The sequence below is a fragment of the Desmodus rotundus genome, chromosome 2 (genome assembly GCF_022682495.2).
Source record: "Desmodus rotundus isolate HL8 chromosome 2, HLdesRot8A.1, whole genome shotgun sequence".
Classification (NCBI taxonomy): domain Eukaryota; kingdom Metazoa; phylum Chordata; class Mammalia; order Chiroptera; family Phyllostomidae; genus Desmodus; species Desmodus rotundus.
Window position 1 is genome coordinate 172,399,625 of NC_071388.1, and position 17,196 is coordinate 172,416,820.

At 37.0% G+C, this 17,196-nt stretch overlaps 1 protein-coding gene across 1 annotated transcript in view; it reads left to right on the plus strand.

Moving 5' to 3' along the window:
* COL3A1 (collagen type III alpha 1 chain) overlaps positions 1–15,071 on the plus strand; it is a 40,657-nt gene extending 25,586 nt beyond the window's left edge. The window contains exons 31-51 of the mRNA XM_024564136.4: positions 40–147; positions 409–462; positions 2,218–2,271; positions 2,361–2,414; positions 3,100–3,153; positions 3,979–4,086; positions 4,519–4,572; positions 4,850–4,903; positions 5,099–5,260; positions 5,376–5,483; positions 6,448–6,555; positions 7,207–7,260; positions 7,349–7,456; positions 7,935–7,988; positions 8,569–8,676; positions 8,971–9,024; positions 9,121–9,228; positions 10,213–10,507; positions 11,543–11,730; positions 12,315–12,557; positions 13,950–15,071. Of these exons, the coding sequence (XP_024419904.1) occupies positions 40–147; positions 409–462; positions 2,218–2,271; positions 2,361–2,414; positions 3,100–3,153; positions 3,979–4,086; positions 4,519–4,572; positions 4,850–4,903; positions 5,099–5,260; positions 5,376–5,483; positions 6,448–6,555; positions 7,207–7,260; positions 7,349–7,456; positions 7,935–7,988; positions 8,569–8,676; positions 8,971–9,024; positions 9,121–9,228; positions 10,213–10,507; positions 11,543–11,730; positions 12,315–12,557; positions 13,950–14,096 (2,277 nt within the window). The 3' untranslated portion in view covers positions 14,097–15,071. The remainder of the gene's footprint in view (positions 1–39; positions 148–408; positions 463–2,217; positions 2,272–2,360; positions 2,415–3,099; positions 3,154–3,978; positions 4,087–4,518; positions 4,573–4,849; positions 4,904–5,098; positions 5,261–5,375; positions 5,484–6,447; positions 6,556–7,206; positions 7,261–7,348; positions 7,457–7,934; positions 7,989–8,568; positions 8,677–8,970; positions 9,025–9,120; positions 9,229–10,212; positions 10,508–11,542; positions 11,731–12,314; positions 12,558–13,949) is intronic.
* The last annotated feature ends 2,125 nt before the right edge of the window (positions 15,072–17,196 follow it).

Genomic DNA, 17,196 nt, shown 5'->3' on the forward strand with positions numbered 1-17,196 from the left:
CTTGTGATTTACTATTTCTCTTCTAATTTTAAATTTCAGGGCCCTCCTGGTGCAGTTGGGCCAGCTGGTCCTCCTGGTAGTCCTGGTCTGCAAGGGATGCCTGGAGAAAGAGGAGGCCCTGGAGGTGCTGGCCCAAAGGGTGACAAGGTACTGACTTACCTTTTGTTAATTATGTAACAAAACAGACTTTGTAGACTACAGGAAAATACCACCACTGGAAAGCAATCTACTTTCCAAATTGATGTTATTTTATAGTAAGTAAAAATTGTATGTATTCCTCGAGCAACTATTAATCAGAACATCTAATGTATTGCACATATCACAGCAAATCTTCAAGGTTGCTCCTCTTCTTGGCAGATTTTCACTGAGGACACTCCTAAGCTGATGACTTTGGCTTTTGTTTGACAGGGTGAGCCAGGCAGTGCAGGTGCTGATGGCGCTCCAGGGAAAGATGGTCCAAGGGTGAGTACTCATTTGGGGGAGAAACATGACTTTTCTGTATGCGATGTACAATAGTTTCCTCAGCTCAACCTCTGTTTGTTCCCCAAACTTTTCATGGTATGTTAGGCCATACTTTGCTACCTTCTGAGCAGTAAAAAGACCTAATGATTTGATAGTTAAAATTTCTGATTTGTATATCTTACTACCTGACAATTCAACCATGACCTGAGAATGGAAAATCCCAAAAGGATAACAAAGGTTACAAGCTAAAATCATAATGAGTCACTAAAATCCAAGATAATTAATACTGCTCATGAAGGAACTTTTTTATTTTAAAGAAGATTTCAATTCTGTGGTAAAGTCATACCATGAAATACTACTTAGCAATGAAAAGGAAGGAAGTATTGACACCTGCAACCATTTATACAGACCTCAGGGGCATCGTGCTGGAGTGGAGAAAAGTCAAATAAAAAAGATACTGACTGCGTGATTCTAGTCAGGTAACATTGTGAAATAACATAATATAGGGATATAGAACAGCTTGGTGGTTGCCAGGAGTTAGGAACGGGGGAATGGGGTGGCGGCGGGGGGCAGCTATAGCTGCAGTGAGGTGACAGGAGGGAGTCATATGATGATTGTGCCTTTTGAGTATATTGATTATTGTGGGGGTCATGCAGGGCTACATGTGATAAAGTTATATAGAGCTACATGCACAAATGAGTGCATGCATAACTGGAGAAACCTAAGTGCTATGGATTGTACCAGTGTCAGTTTCTTGGTTTTGATATTGTACTACAGTTGTGTAAGGTGTAACATTGTGGGAAGCTGGGAGAAGGTGCACAGGATTTTTCTGTATGCTTCTTTGCAAACGTCTACGAATCTGTAACTACTTCAAAGTAAATGTTAGAAAAAAACAAACATTATAATCAACTCTATTCACATTAGCAAACTTCTAGATCACAGGTGGCAAACACAAGTCCCACGGACTGAATCCGGCCCTCCACCTTGTTTTATGCCGCCTGGCACCTTGTTCCTACCCGGCAGCAGCGCGGAGCTCTCACTTAACTGTTAGGGATAGTTACATTTATACAGTCCTAAAATTACATTCAGCCTTTTGAAGGCAACTGCAAGGCTGACATGGCCCCTGGTGAAAATGATTTTGACACCTCTGTTCTAGATGTAGTCATATCTACATAATAAGCATGCTAAATAAACATGACAACTTAAGCCATTACATGGATGATATATTTACTGGAGTTGCCTTGAAAAAATTCATAAATACTTCACATTTGACAGACTAGATGAGTAAGCCATCATCTAACTTTTTTAAATAACCAAATCTTTTATTTATGTAAATAAGTAAAACTTTAATACTTGAAAATGTCAATTTAAAAACTTTTTACATGCTATGACATTTTGAGCAGTGAAATGACGCATTTTGAATTATTAAGCAGTTGAATAAAGCAGTGTATTTTAATTTTTAAGTTATGATTGTAAGATCTTACACCACATCTTATTTACCTTCTGCAATGAAAGAAGAATGCATCAATAAATTTCCACTGAATCTTATTGTCCTTTAAAGCCATTCCACAGAATCTTATATTTACTAAGCTCTGAAGTATTAAGCACACTGAAGAAAGTATCATTCAAGCCATAAAAGAAATCATGTTATATAGTTTATTAGATGAATAATATGTCTGTATGCTCTCTGTTTGATTAATAGAAAAATAATGCTTTTTATCTTCAAAATTAAAAATATATTTCTGTTTTCTTCAGGGTCTTACTGGTGCCATTGGTTCCCCTGGCCCAAGTGGCCCGCCTGGAGATAAGGTAACACTTAACACTATTTAGAAACAAAAACAAAATGTCTTTGGCTTTTTGGAGGATGGGAATATTATTTTTCTTTTCTCTTTTTAAAGGGTGAAAGTGGTTCCCCTGGACCTCCGGGTGTAGCTGGACCTCGCGGTGGCCCTGTAAGCATTAAAGACATTTTCAACCTACTTTTCAACCCCACGCAGGCAGCGACTACTTACAGTTAGTACTTCTACCTAGGAGCCTTGAGTTTCAATAGTGGGATACTGTCTTTAGAAGTCACATGACATGCAACAAGAGTTAAAGTTTTCAAATCCAAAATTCACAAGAAAAATGTTAAATCATGCCTTCTTTGTTAAATAAATTTGGAAAAAATGTAAAAATTGCTCAAGTAATATACATTGGTAAATGAGTATTCTAAATCTATAGAATCTTTGCCTGAGACTTCTTGTAGATCTAAAGTTCTCCACCTTTAGGGTCTGTGACTCAGGAGAGATATATAGTAAATGTTTTTAAGTAATTTTATTGGTTTATTGATTTCTCAGCCCTTTTACCATATTCTTAAAATCCTTCCATATTTTAGAAGTTACACAATTAAATATGTTCAAGACACCAGAATTCTCAAGTTACTTCTCTTGCACATAATATCGTAGTCAGAAGCAGAAGGAATCAATGGTTCTGGTGTTGTTCACTACTAATTTTGTTCAGAAACTGAAGTCTTCAGATGGTAAAGTTACTTTTGTACACTTCCTTCTTAAAGAAAAGATAAGATGATGTAGGGGACAATGTGTGGTCCTTGTTAGAAGATGTCTTCCTTGTGCCTAACAAAGATATTTTTCCCTTCAGGGTGATAGAGGTGAACCTGGGCCCCCAGGACCCGCCGGCTTCCCTGGTACTCCTGTAAGTATGAACATCGGTGAATAAGGTGAAGGGATTGAGAACTACAAATCGCTAGTCACAAAACAGTCTCAGAAATGTAAAGCACAGCATAAGGAATATAGTCAAAAACATTGTAATACCTCTGTATGGTGACAGGTGGGTGCTTGCACTATCAGGGGGACACTTTGTAAAGGATATGACAGTCTAACCACCATGCTGCACACCTGAAACTAACACAAAATCATATTGAATGTGAGCTGTAATTTAAAACTATATGTGTCACACTGCCCAGAATCGCTATCTTGCTGAAAAATGGCAGAAGTATAAATTAAGTATAAATTAACTCTCTTCTTACTCTTTAAAAGTTGCAGATAAAAAATACTTGGCCTGCCTTTATGCCAGATTAATGAGGCTAACATGATACCATAGACCTAAAAGCACTCTGAAATTTTAAAAGTTCTTTCACTATAAAATGGTACCATTTAAATTTAGCTCTGAGCACCATCCTTCTCAAATGATATTACCGGTGCTCACTTTCAATGCATCCTCAGAGATACGTTCTCCCTTATGACAAATAACAAACATATTCATGCTTTCTTGATAATATCCTTTTAAAATATAATCTTTATTATATATTTCTATATTTTTTCCATTCCCATTGATAATATTCTTTTATCAGGGAAATATTTTGAATGACTTTGTTTTGCCATGTCTTTTAAGAGCCTTCTTTTCTGATTTTGTTTCAGCATCTCTCTCCCTGAATAATTCTATTTCCTGAGTATAAGTAATGATAAGCCAGTGCATTGTGTAAGACGTCAGCTCACAGGTGGTTGTTTCTGAATGCAGGGACTGAATGGTGAGCCTGGTGCTAAAGGGGAAAGAGGCGGTCCTGGAGAAAAAGGTGAAGGAGGCCCTCCTGGACCTGTAGGACCCTCTGGAGGTTCTGGGCCTGCTGTAAGTGTTCTTTCTTTCTTGAAGGCTTCTAGTAGAAGGTGTTCAGTTTAGCAAGAATTTAATATGTCACACTGTGGGAGCTTGAATGGTGACACATACAGTCTTTGTAAGAATATTGTTCTGAGTTTGAAGCTTGGTTCAGTCTAAATATCATGTCAATCAACTCTTCATAGAGTTACTCCACTTTATTGTTTTGGGAGATGACTTGGTTCTCACTTGTATTGTAGGGTTTTCCCATACTTTTGTTGAAATATATTTGATATACAATATTGTATAAGTTTAAGGTGTGCAACAGAATTATTTGATATCTGTGCGTATTGCAAAGTGATTATCACAATACGCTGAGTTACTGTTCTACAAAGGCTAAACGCTTTGCCAAAAATATGGCTTTGGTGCTATTCTTATTAATCCTTTTCACTCCATCCCATATAGGGTCCTCCTGGCCCCCCAGGTGTCAAAGGTGAACGTGGCAGTCCTGGTGGTCCTGTAAGTACTAATCCCCTTAATTAACTGTTATTGAAAAGCATTAATTAATATCAATCTGTATAAACTGCTTTTAGAGCACTAGATCTAAAGAGAATATAAAAGTTATAATCATTTCCTCATATATGAGTTATATGTAAAGTCGAAGAGGAAAAATAAACCACAAGTGACTCAGAGTAGAAGGCAGATCTTACCACATTTTTTGTACTTTATATTTGTTTCTAGTGGTTATTTGTTCTGCTTAATTTTTGAAACTCAAAAATATGTTTTTATTTCACAGGGTGCTGCTGGCTTCCCTGGTGGTCGTGGGCTTCCTGGTCCTCCTGGCAGTAATGTAAGTACTTTGTAAAGGGATTTTTTTCACTACATTCCAAAAAGAGCATTCATGTATGCATAGGATAAGAAACTACCCATTGCTATATTTCATTGTATTAAATCTTATATAGAGTTATTTGAATGCAAGTAAAACAGGCAAGAAAGATTTAATATTTTTATTATAAAATACTCAAACTTCAAACACATTTCATAGGGTAACCCAGGCCCCCCTGGTGTCAGCGGTGCTCCAGGCAAGGATGGACCCCCAGGCCCACCTGGTAGCAATGGTGCTCCTGGCAACCCTGGGAGTTCTGGACCAAAAGGTGATGCTGGTCCACCAGGGGAGAAGGGATCACCTGGTTCCCAGGGCCCTCCGGTGAGTAGATTTGTTTCTCTAATAGTTGATGACACTGTTTTATTTCTAATCGTAAATTCAATAGAGGAAAATATACTCACATAAAGAACTGAGGCTTCATTATTTGTCAAAACAGGGAGCTCCAGGCCCACTTGGAATTGCAGGGATCACTGGAGCACGGGGTCTGGCAGGACCACCAGGCATGCCAGGTCCTAGAGGAAGTCCTGGCCCACAAGGCATCAAGGTGAGTGTAGCTGTCTTTGTATCCCTGGACTCTTGTTTCTTTTGATAGTCTTGGGAGATCACTTAGCTACAGCAGGTACATCACAAACAAGTTTTTCTGTAATAAATGAAAATTCTTGATATTTTCACATTTGGGGGAAGCATGAATGTTACGAAAGGCTCCAGAACAACAACAACAACAAAAAACAATGCACATCATAGACCACCCGCCTTAAACATAAGCACAAGTAAATCAATATGACAAAAAAATATCTTGCCTTCTCAAATGCCTCTGTTGGGAAACCTGTGAGCATCCTTCAGTTTGTTGACTGAGTCTTGAAGAGGGAAATGATGTCAGCTTGTAGCCCTATGAAAGCCTTTAGCTGACAGCAGTTATTCATTTCATTGTGCACTCCTGATGTGCTTTCATTAACATTACTTTAACATCCTAGTGGTTAGTATCATTTAGCAAATGCAACAATGAAATTCTGTTTTATGAAGGCTCGTATTTTGATACATCGAGCACTGTTTAAATTTAAATGCCATATGATAATGCAGTGAAAATACAATATCAAATTGAAGTACATCAAATACCAAATACAATATCAAATATTTAATCCATATGGACAAATCTAGTAAAGTGTATATTCTTTAGGTAGAGCCAAGTGTTCAATATAACTTAATTGTATTGGTCACCACAGTCTATAGTTTCATGGTGGCTCACCGTCAATTTTTTCTTGTGACAGCCATGTCTATTTCTACATCTCATGTTAGAACGTATTCTGAATAAGATAATCAGTGGAATTACTCAGCCCTTTGGTATCCAGAGTCTCTGGGCGAATTAGAAAACACAAGAAGCTTGCTTGTCCAAAACTTTTCCCCTCTGGTGGAGACAGTTTTAGGAACAAATTCAATAAAAATTTATTTAGACAAGGTTTTTTCTTGGTCTTAAGTATTTTTAAAAATGTGTTTTATTTTTTACACAGGGTGAAAGTGGGAAACCGGGACCTAGTGGACAAAATGGAGAACGTGGTCCTCCTGGACCCCAGGGTCTTCCTGGTCTGTCTGGTACAGCTGGTGAACCTGGAAGAGATGTAAGTACTAGTTCTGAGGAACTATCTAATCAGCCAAGCAGTACCTGATAACTTATTTAAGCAAGAGTCAAATTGGGCCTTAATGGTTAAGAGTGCAAATATTGCCACATGCCAAAGTTCTCCTTTTTCTAAGAATAGATATTCGTTTTAGTGTAACTTAGAATAACTGTAAATGTTCATGTTCTTAATATTTCTCAATGAATGATCATTCCTGGAGAAGAATACGATCCCTAGCTAAATAAAGAAACAAGTTGGGGGTGGGGGAAGCATTCCTTCTGGGTGAAAATATACTACATGTTATCTGTGATTAGTCTTTCCTTAAATTGTAGATTTCTATTATGAGCTTAAATTAATTTTAGCAAAGATTTTATTTATTATCTCTCCCCTAAGGATCCCTTTTAGACACTTTTTAAAAATCATTTCTCCCTTTCTCACCACATGAAACTCTAGTACCACAGGTACACTGTATTTAGACATTGTTGCCCTTTGTAGGGCCACAGCCATTGTAATATCTAAGATTTTTTATTCCTGAGAACCAATTCTTATCCTCCTTAGGATGACATTGTTCCCATTGAGATAGCATGGCTTAAATGGTAATTGAATACATCCATAGAGGTTGATTTCATTTCTCCTTTTTCTTTCTTTAATCAGGGAAACCCTGGATCAGATGGTCTGCCAGGCCGTGATGGAACTCCGGGTACCAAGGTATAAAAAACACATGTGCAATAGGCTTATGCAATTAAAACCATAGCTGCTGATTGTATTTATTTTGGATCTGTGAATTTTCCCACAGGGTGATCGTGGTGAAAATGGCTCTCCTGGTGTTCCTGGTGCTCCTGGTCATCCAGGCCCACCTGGTCCTGTCGGTCCAGCTGGAAAGAATGGTGATCGAGGAGAAAGTGTGAGTTCTAATAAGCACCATCTTTCTTTGCTTGTGTACTTTGCTCAGTAAAGAGATTAGTAGGTAGAAGACAGAATGTCCTATCTGCCAACCAAGAGGTATACTACCACTTGTTTTACAGTTTTTATGCTAGCAATTCTATAGGCAACTGTGGTAATAAAGCTGTATGAGAAGTTTCTAGCAGTAGTCAATGAAGAATTCATTACTCAAATTCAAAATGGTATTAGTCAGACCAAGTGTATATTCACCAGGTAAATGTAAGGCTGAATTAATAGGACATTCTGAGCTTGTCTGTTTAGAGCCTGTGATAAAGATATAAACATGGAAAGGATGTTGAAGAAGAAAATAATACTAACTTCCAGTAATCGTAGGCATATTATTATTCCCTCACAATGAAATTATTAACTTTTAAATCAAACAAAGCTATATCAATAAACTAACAATTCCTTGTGTGTCTGTTTGTTAATTTTTATTTTAGGGTCCTGCTGGCCCTTCTGGTGCTCCAGGTCCTGCTGGTGTCCGAGGTCCTGCTGTAAGTTGTTTTATTTTTTTCCATTTATTGATTCATGAGAGAGAGGAAGGGAGGGAGAAAGAGAGAGAGAAACATTGATTGGTTGCCTCCTGCAAGTGCCCTAGTTGGGGACCAAACCCCCAACCCTGGCGTGTACCCTGACCGGAAGTCAGTTTGCAGGATGTCACCCAACAAACTAAACCATACTGACCAGGGCCTTTAAAAAAAAAAAAAAAACACCTCATTTTACAGTGTAGAAAATATTCTATTTTCTGGCATGTTTGAGAAAAGGGAATGACAAAATACATAACTGGAACAGAATTTAAACTTTCCTTCAATTATATAGAAAACAATTCAGGACCCAGAAGTTCCTTGGGGCTGATGATATACACATGGATTATTGGGGTTTCATGGAGTTATCATCCCAGAATGAAAACAACCACAAGAACAATGTTTTATTGTTCCATGTACATAGTATCTGTTGATGAAATTTCTAACTAATAGAATGTCAGAAAATAAACTTAATTGGTATAAATTCTATTTTGTTTTTCCAATGCGTATGTGTGGTTATGACCTTAATTTGAACTGTGTTTTTGTAAAGGGTCCCCAAGGCCCACGTGGTGACAAAGGTGAAGCAGGTGAACGTGGTTCCATGGGCATCAAAGGACACCGAGGCTTCCCTGGTAGCCCAGGTGCTCCAGGTCCTCCAGTAAGTACACCCATTCTGTTAGAACATCCCCTGCAATGCATTTGAACAGATGAAATATGCAAATTTTAGACACCAATTATATAAAATGTTCATTTCCAAAAGTGTATGCTAAAAGAGATGAGAAATGGATACAAGGACTTATTTGAAATAGTAGTTGGCATGAGACAATGGGAGATTAAAGGAAAGGAAATTACATTTTATCATGATCTCCATGTTTCTTGACCTGATCTTAAATGTACAGTTTCCTAATCGTCTTAAAATCTTCACTCATATTCACCCTTTCTACCCTTTCAGGGTGCTGCTGGTCACCAAGGTGCAGTTGGCAGCCCAGGACCTGCAGGCCCCAGAGTAAGTGCCACAGAAAGATATTGAAAGGTCCACATTTTCTCACTGTTTGCACTGAAGAAAGGTGTTCTAGCTTTGTGATGTCATGATAATTTTTAGGGACCCGTTGGACCCAGTGGGCCTGCTGGCAAAGATGGAACCAGTGGACATCCAGGTCCCATTGGACCACCAGGGCCTCGAGGGAACAGAGGTGAAAGAGGATCTGAGGTAAAACATCACTTAGAAATATATGAATTTAATTTGCTATAATCTTCACATTTTAGAAACACTTCGCAATATTCTAAAACTGAGACAGTGAGTAAATGGAATGCAATCACCCAAGTTGATTTAGAATATGAACAATGACTTTAAGACGTTCTCCACCACATTAAAACTTTCTCCAACACCCCATAACAACAGGGAGAAAAAAACCTTTTTTTATAGTTTGATCAGATAGCAGTTATATGAAAATAAAGACATAAACCCATTTAACCAAACAAACTCTGCCTGTGTTGATCTCACACTGGAGTCTCACAACTACAATAAACATAATGATTTGCAAATACAGGGGTGGGTAAAAGTAGGTTTACAGTTGTTTGTATGATACAGGTAAGGATTATTACAATTGTTTTATTAATTCTGTGTGTTGCATTCTCACAACTATAACCCAACTTTCATCCACCCAGTATGTAGTACATCCTACTTCTGAAATAGCTTCCACAATTCCTTTCTTGCTACTGATACCTTCATTCCTAAAACCTTTCTATCCCACAACTTTGAGGTCCGTAGAATAAAAACGATCACCCCCAAAAGTTACACATGTGGCAATTAAAACACAAATAAGTTAAATGATCAGCCCAAACATACAAAGTTAATGACAAATCTGGAACCAGAATTCTTATGCTAACGTGACATCCCCTGGGTCATAATACTGACATCGTTTATACAGAAGGAGGCATGATGGAGTAAAATACATCCACTACCACCACTGATTCTTACAGTCTAACAATGAATTCTATGAGAATGAACTGCAGTCATTATAAATTTGTTATCATTTGATCACAAAACAGCTCAAATAATCCCCTATTAAAATAATTATGATGTCTCAAGGTATTAGTTGTCTTTAATATATTTTCCTGAGCTAGCAACATATTCTTTCAGTGGGGACCAAAACAAGTACACCTTCGTGATGTATGTTCTTCCCCTTCCTAGGGCTCCCCAGGCCACCCAGGACAACCAGGCCCTCCAGGACCACCTGGTGCCCCTGGTCCGTGCTGTGGTGGTGGGGCTGCTGCCATCGCTGGTGTCGGAGGTGAAAAAGCTGGTGGTTTTGCCCCATATTATGGAGATGACCCACTGGATCTCAAAATCAACACCGAAGAGATTATGACTTCACTCAAATCAGTCAGTGGGCAAGTCGAAAGCCTCATCAGCCCTGATGGGTCTCGTAAAAACCCTGCTCGGAACTGCCGGGACCTGAAATTCTGCCATCCGGAACTCAGGAGCGGTACGTTGGGGAATGTTTCAGCCTAGTGGCAGCAGGACTACAGAGAAAGATGCTTACTTATATCAGTATTTAGGGAACAGGAAACTATTACTGTGAATAGAAAATATTTTATAGGAGAAATAGCACCTAGAAGAACATTAGTTGTATGGAAACCACGTGACATGTGAGAAGAAAACACGGCCTTTGCAGGGGTTCTTCAAATGTAATGTGAATAACTTGAAAATATTCCAAATACGCCTACATTTAAAGAGAGTTTTGTGGAAATTTTAATGCAAATCATAGTTTGGTATGTTTCTGCGTATCATCACAAATTTATTTGGGTGAGAAAGCAATGTTTATCACTGTTTTCTCAGGAACGAATGTATGTAATTTGATGCAAAGTTTGCAATTTATTTATTGAAATATTCATTTATTACAATTTAATTTTATAATCAAATTATTAAATTTTTCAAATTAAAAATGATTAAATAAAAAATTTCAGAATATTATATGGGATTGATTAACATTGTAAGAGTGTAGGGTTTTGCATATATGGGTCAATTCTTTCTGAAAGGCAAAATTATTTCAAGCTCTTAAATATGTTGACATGGAACATTGCCTTGGAGTCATGTCTGAAAATTACTTAAAAAAGAGGACAACTATCAATCGCGGGGACTTCACATTTAGACTTATTGGCATAAACCTACCTTATGCAAAGAGCTTACATTGAGAAAAACTGCATTAAATAGGTAGTCATCTTTTAAAACAGAGAGATATCAGTAAATACAATACATAATTAAAAGTTGTTGGCTTAATATATCTTCATTGTTTGATATCAAGATGCTATTTTGTACCTCAGTGCTTTTTAATTGTTGTATCTATTTTACCTCAATAATTTCAATTGAAAAATGTCTCTGTTATACTATACTATAATATACAAATACATTAGTAGTCAACATTATGAATGTCTTACCAGGCAAACGAAACCATTCTGGTCCAGATTTCATTACAGGATTTTATAACCAATTTCCACTGTCCTTTTTTATGGCTATTCAGGAGAATATTGGGTTGATCCTAACCAAGGTTGCAAGTTGGATGCTATTAAAGTATTCTGTAATATGGAAACTGGGGAAACGTGTATAAATGCCAGTCCTTTGAGTGTTCCACGTAAAAACTGGTGGACAGATTCTGGTGCCGAGAAGAAACATGTTTGGTTTGGTGAAACCATGGATGGTGGTTTTCAGGTAAGAAAGGCTATATCAATTTTTTTAACTGAATCATCCTTATCTATGTGACTTTCTTGGTTTCAGCTGTCTGTTCATCACACAGCAAAGTTAGTTAATCAATGAAAGAGCTCAAATGATTTTATATATTCAGATGACTACTTTTAACATTTATAACTTGTCTCTTCAGAGCTAAGCTAGATTGAATTATTCATCCAGCCACCTTTCTTTCAAGTCTCAAAGACCTGTTTACTCTAACACTTTATGTTATGCATGCAATAAAAACATGTTAATACAGTGACAGATGGTTACTCTAACACTTTATGATATGCATGCAATAAAAACATGTTGATACAGTGACAGATGGTTAATTGACTTATCTTGGTGATCACATTGTGAGGTATATAAATGTAGAACCACTATGTTATCATTCTGAAATTAATATAATATGGTATACCGACCATAATAAAAACTTGACATATAAAATATTCCTACATAAAATAGATGAACAACCTACATTACAATGACCAGACTGTACTGCACAAATACCTTATATAGAGTTACAACTAAAATGTTTGATCAGCTTTATTTGTTTCCTATTACAGTTTAGCTATGGCAACCCTGACCTTCCTGAAGACATCCTCGATGTCCAGCTGGCGTTCCTCCGACTCCTCTCCAGCCGGGCCTCCCAGAACATCACATATCACTGCAAGAATAGCATTGCGTACATGGATCATGCCAGTGGGAATGTGAAGAAAGCCCTGAGGTTGATGGGGTCAAATGAAGGTGAATTCAAGGCTGAAGGAAATAGCAAATTTACATACACAGTTCTGGAGGATGGTTGCACTGTAAGTAACAACATTTTTATAAGCATGGATCACAATGAACTCAGCATTTCTAGTTTAATCACACTATTTAAAAAAGAAGAAATAAAAATAATGTGGGTGAACAAATGAAGGTATTTGGTGTGAGTCATATAAAAATCTACTGATTCATTGAAGGAAATGTTAAGTATCACAAAAATAAATAAATTTTGTCAACTGCAAGGAAAAAAGCAGTTAAAATGAAAACAATTGAAATTTAAACCCGTAATATAAATGTTATCAGATAATCTGCATGGTTACTATACATTCTACATAATAGCCACCATATGGACACAATCTAAAATCTCTGCTTTCTTTTTAATTTTAAAGGTTAACTTTAAATGTAGTCTGTGTTATCACTTATGAGCAGAGGGAGAATTCACTTTTAATATTAGCAAGTTCTGTAGTGAAAGATCTTCCACTTGTTGGTAAATGAGCTATGGACCTGTTAGCAATGACCAGAAGAACTAAGGCCTCTAAGAATGCATTGGCCTATGGCAATCTCCCTGCTGAGATTACCCTGAAGACCTGCAAGGCTTTTCATAAACAATATGGATTACCCACTGGAGGATACAGCTTTGAAGTAGAACAGACCTCATGTGTATGGAAGATAGCATGGCGAAGTTGGTAACTTCCTTCAAGCAAATTAAAAATAAAAAACTTGGTCCATCACAGCAAGTGTCTAAGCACAGTCATGTATTACATAATGATTTTTGGGTCAATGACGGACCACATATATGGCAGTGTCCCATAAGATTATAATGGAGCCAAAAACTGCTATCACTGAGTGACATGGTAGCCACCATAAGGTCAAAGCACAACGCATTACTCACATGTTTGTGGGGATGCTGGTGTAAACAAACCTCCTGCACTGCCAGGTCTAGAAAAGTATAGCAGGTACAATAATGTAGAGTCAGCCCATCCTACCTGACAGTAATAATAAGTGACTGTGTTACTGGTTTGTATACTTACTCCACCTCACTTTTTATTGTTATTTTGGAGCATACTCTTTCTACTTACAAAAAACCCCAACACTTGCTGTAAAAAGGTATGCTGTGTATGCTGGCAGCAACCTCATACATCTCCTGTTTACCACACCTGCTGGTTGTATGATTTTCCCTTGTGCTTCATTTAATTTCATATTGTTTCGTGCAGTAGAATGGTGTACAGGCTTGTAGCTTAGGAGCAGTAGACTGTACCATGTAGCCTCGATGTGTAGTAGGCTATCCCACCTCAGTTGGTGTAAGTGCACACTATGAGGTCCACACAATGAAATCACCCAACGATGCACTTCTTAGAAGGTATCCCTTTGTTAAGCAGCATAGGAATGTAATTGTAATGTCATGATCACTTACATTTTTTTGATCTTTTTTACAGAAACACACTGGGGAATGGGGCAAAACAGTCTTTGAATATCGAACACGCAAGGCTGTGAGACTACCGATTGTAGATATTGCGCCGTACGATGTTGGTGGTCCTGGTCAAGAATTCGGTGTGGACATTGGCCCTGTTTGCTTTTTATAAACCAAACTCTATCTAAAAACCCAGCAAAAAGTTTCACACTCCATATGTGTTCCTCTTGTTCTAATCTTGTCAACCAGTACAAGTGACCAACTAAATTCCAGTTATTTATTTCCAAAATTTTTGGAAAAAGTGTAATTTGACAAAAAGGATACTTTTTTTTTATTTTTGCTGTTACACCAAATACAGTTCAAATGCTTTTTGTTCTATTTTTTTAAAAATTTCCATTTCAAAATGTCTCAATGGTGCTATAATAAATAAACTTCAACACTCTTACAATTACACTGAGTTACATTCTTTGAATCCCAGCCCACGTGCAGAGCGATGACTATGCTTACCATTAATAGACAGCCTTTCTTTCTGAAACAGTCAAACATGAAATTTGAAAAGACCTCCCTGTTTCAACTACCTCAACCTGGTCAGAAACACAGATGAATTCTCTAAGTTTCAGAAGATGAAAAAATTGTATAAATTGGTAGAACTTATGAATTTCATCAATTATTTCCTAAAATATGTTTTAAAAAAGTAAACTGTAGTGAAAGAATTTAAAGACATAGTTTAAAATTACAATTATTTTAATCTTGGATACCAACTTGCTTTTAAAGGTGCTCTTCTCTTTTCTTGTCATTGCTAAAATTGTCAAGATTACCAATATTTGGGAAGACTTTAAAGACACACGTTATGGTGCTAATGAACTTTCACTTTTCATACTCTCGGTCAGAATTGTTGCCTTTCATTCAAAACACCAAATGCACACCATCTGTACATGTCTCCTGTCAAAAAGCTTTCTTGGCATGTCGCTTCAGAGGACTCTGTCCTTCATCGTGTAAAAGTCAACAACAACAACAAACGAATTATGGGGCTGATTTGTCACAGTAACACAGGGAATGTATTGAAATTTAACTTTGTAAGCTTGTATGTGGTTGTTGATCTTTTTTTTCCTTACAGACACCCATAATAAAATGTCATAATGAAACACTTCTGGCTTTGTCACTTTTTATAAATATAACAAATGTATGCTTATACTCAGAATCTTTAGTGATATTCTGAAAAAAAGAATATTTAACTCTAGCTTAATAAGGCAATGACCTTCAGAAACACAGTGTAAGTTAATATACACTATGTTCAGAACAGAGAGAATGCCCAGTGGGGAATGTTGCAGATATTTAGATTATACTTAGTGGAACACCTGAGGCATATTGAAAATGGAAGCCATTCTACCTGAGTCAATCCCTGGAAATAGTAACATAGTAAATCAGATTGCCTCCAATGTGGATGTAATCAGGGAGGAAGATGCTGGTAATTTATAAGGATGTAAGTAGGGTTGGCAAAACAGACATTAAGAATAATTGCAAGTTTAGGCTTTTTCTATCACCTTTGCATATTACCTCTTTGCCCTCTTTAGCCAGCCACTTCTCTACCATCAAGTTCTTATGTTTTTAGTTACTGTAAAGAAAAATAGTATTATCTTGCACATTTGACTTGATAGTTTGAAATTTGCTCACTGTATATGGGTTACAAAAATTACACTTTCAAAAATAAAAATTTCATCAGTCAAATGTCAAAACTCTTAGTCCAGTTATCCTCCATGTTAGAGGCAACAAATGTTAACAGTTTCTTCTGCATCTTCCCAGACATATATTATACGTTATATAAATTTTTGAGCGAGAGAAACATACAGAGAGATATGCAGACAGAGAGAGAGAGACACAAAGCCAATTTGCATCATGAGTTATAAAATTAAATTACTTGAAGTTCTAATTTTAGACATTTTAAAGCCAGATGTATTCGGTGAAAGCTTTTTCACATTGCGTCATACTGACATTGGCGCTCCTGCCTCCCTCTCACTTGTACAGACCTTTAAAATCACAGTGGGCCCAACTGAATAATTTAGCATAATCTCCCCATCTCAAGGTTCATTGATTAACAACCTTAAGTCTATCTAAAACCTTAAGTCTTCCTCGCCTTGCCATGTAACCTAACATATTCATAGGTTCCCGTGCTTAAGATGTGAACATATTTATGGGCTATTATTCTGCCTACCTACTCAAAGAAGGAAGGAAAATAGAAAATTCATGTGGGTGGTCGTCCACTGTAGTCAGGGCAGCAAAAGATATATATCCTAAAGAAGCTTGGCCAATCATGCCCAGAACGGCATGTCGTGTCCAGATTTGTGATGGTTTCACCAGGCTGTTTCTGGGGTATGGTTTTGAAATGGCTCTGAACATCAGCATTCTTTTCATTCCTGCTCATTTTATGAATCTGAGTACTTTAGTTTTCTCCAAATTTCCTGAACATCAGATAACATCTACAAATTACATTTCTATTTAAATCACCCAAAGTCGCTTTAGATTGTTTTCAACTAAGAACCTTGACTAGGCCAACAATTTTTAATAACAGTGATTGTAGTGAGAAGAAACTCAGAAAAATAGAAAGACTAGTGGGTTAAATATTTGTGCTGGTTGGGGTAAAGGCAGGAAAACCCAATGTATATCCAGGGATGAGAATGTGGCAGCCCGTGGCAATAGGGTTCATCATTTGTGATCACCCAGATTGTTTGCACATGAAAATCAAAGCTTAAGATCATGAGACGTTTCTGCTACCCAACAGGATATTTAAATTTCATGAGAAATTGTAGAGCTGCATGTGGGTTTAGCTGCCTTTCCTGGTTATGCACATAAAAAGAAAGATATGTTTAAGTCCCTGACTCCTTGGCTCAAGGAGCAGAAGGAAAGGAATGACTTTTCTCTGACTGAGCTAAATATAAACATAAATACACTTGAAATTTTTCCAACTCATCTCTTTATATAAGTTTGAGATAACTGAAAAGCAAGTATAAATTTAATTCTGCAGATTACTAAATTTCAACAGAAATCTAAAGAAATTTTTCAATTATCTTCTTGATTGCTATGTAATTGAAAAACAACAGTACCCCAGAAATTTGAGTGGGGTTTATAGAAAAATTCTCTTCAAACATTCCTATTTCACATTAAATTTCTCTAGGTACTTAAAATATGACCCCTTATTTCCTGCCTGGTAATATTCCTACCTTTCTTGAGATGCAAAATGACTCTAAGGAAAAAAACAGTTCTCCTCATACTTC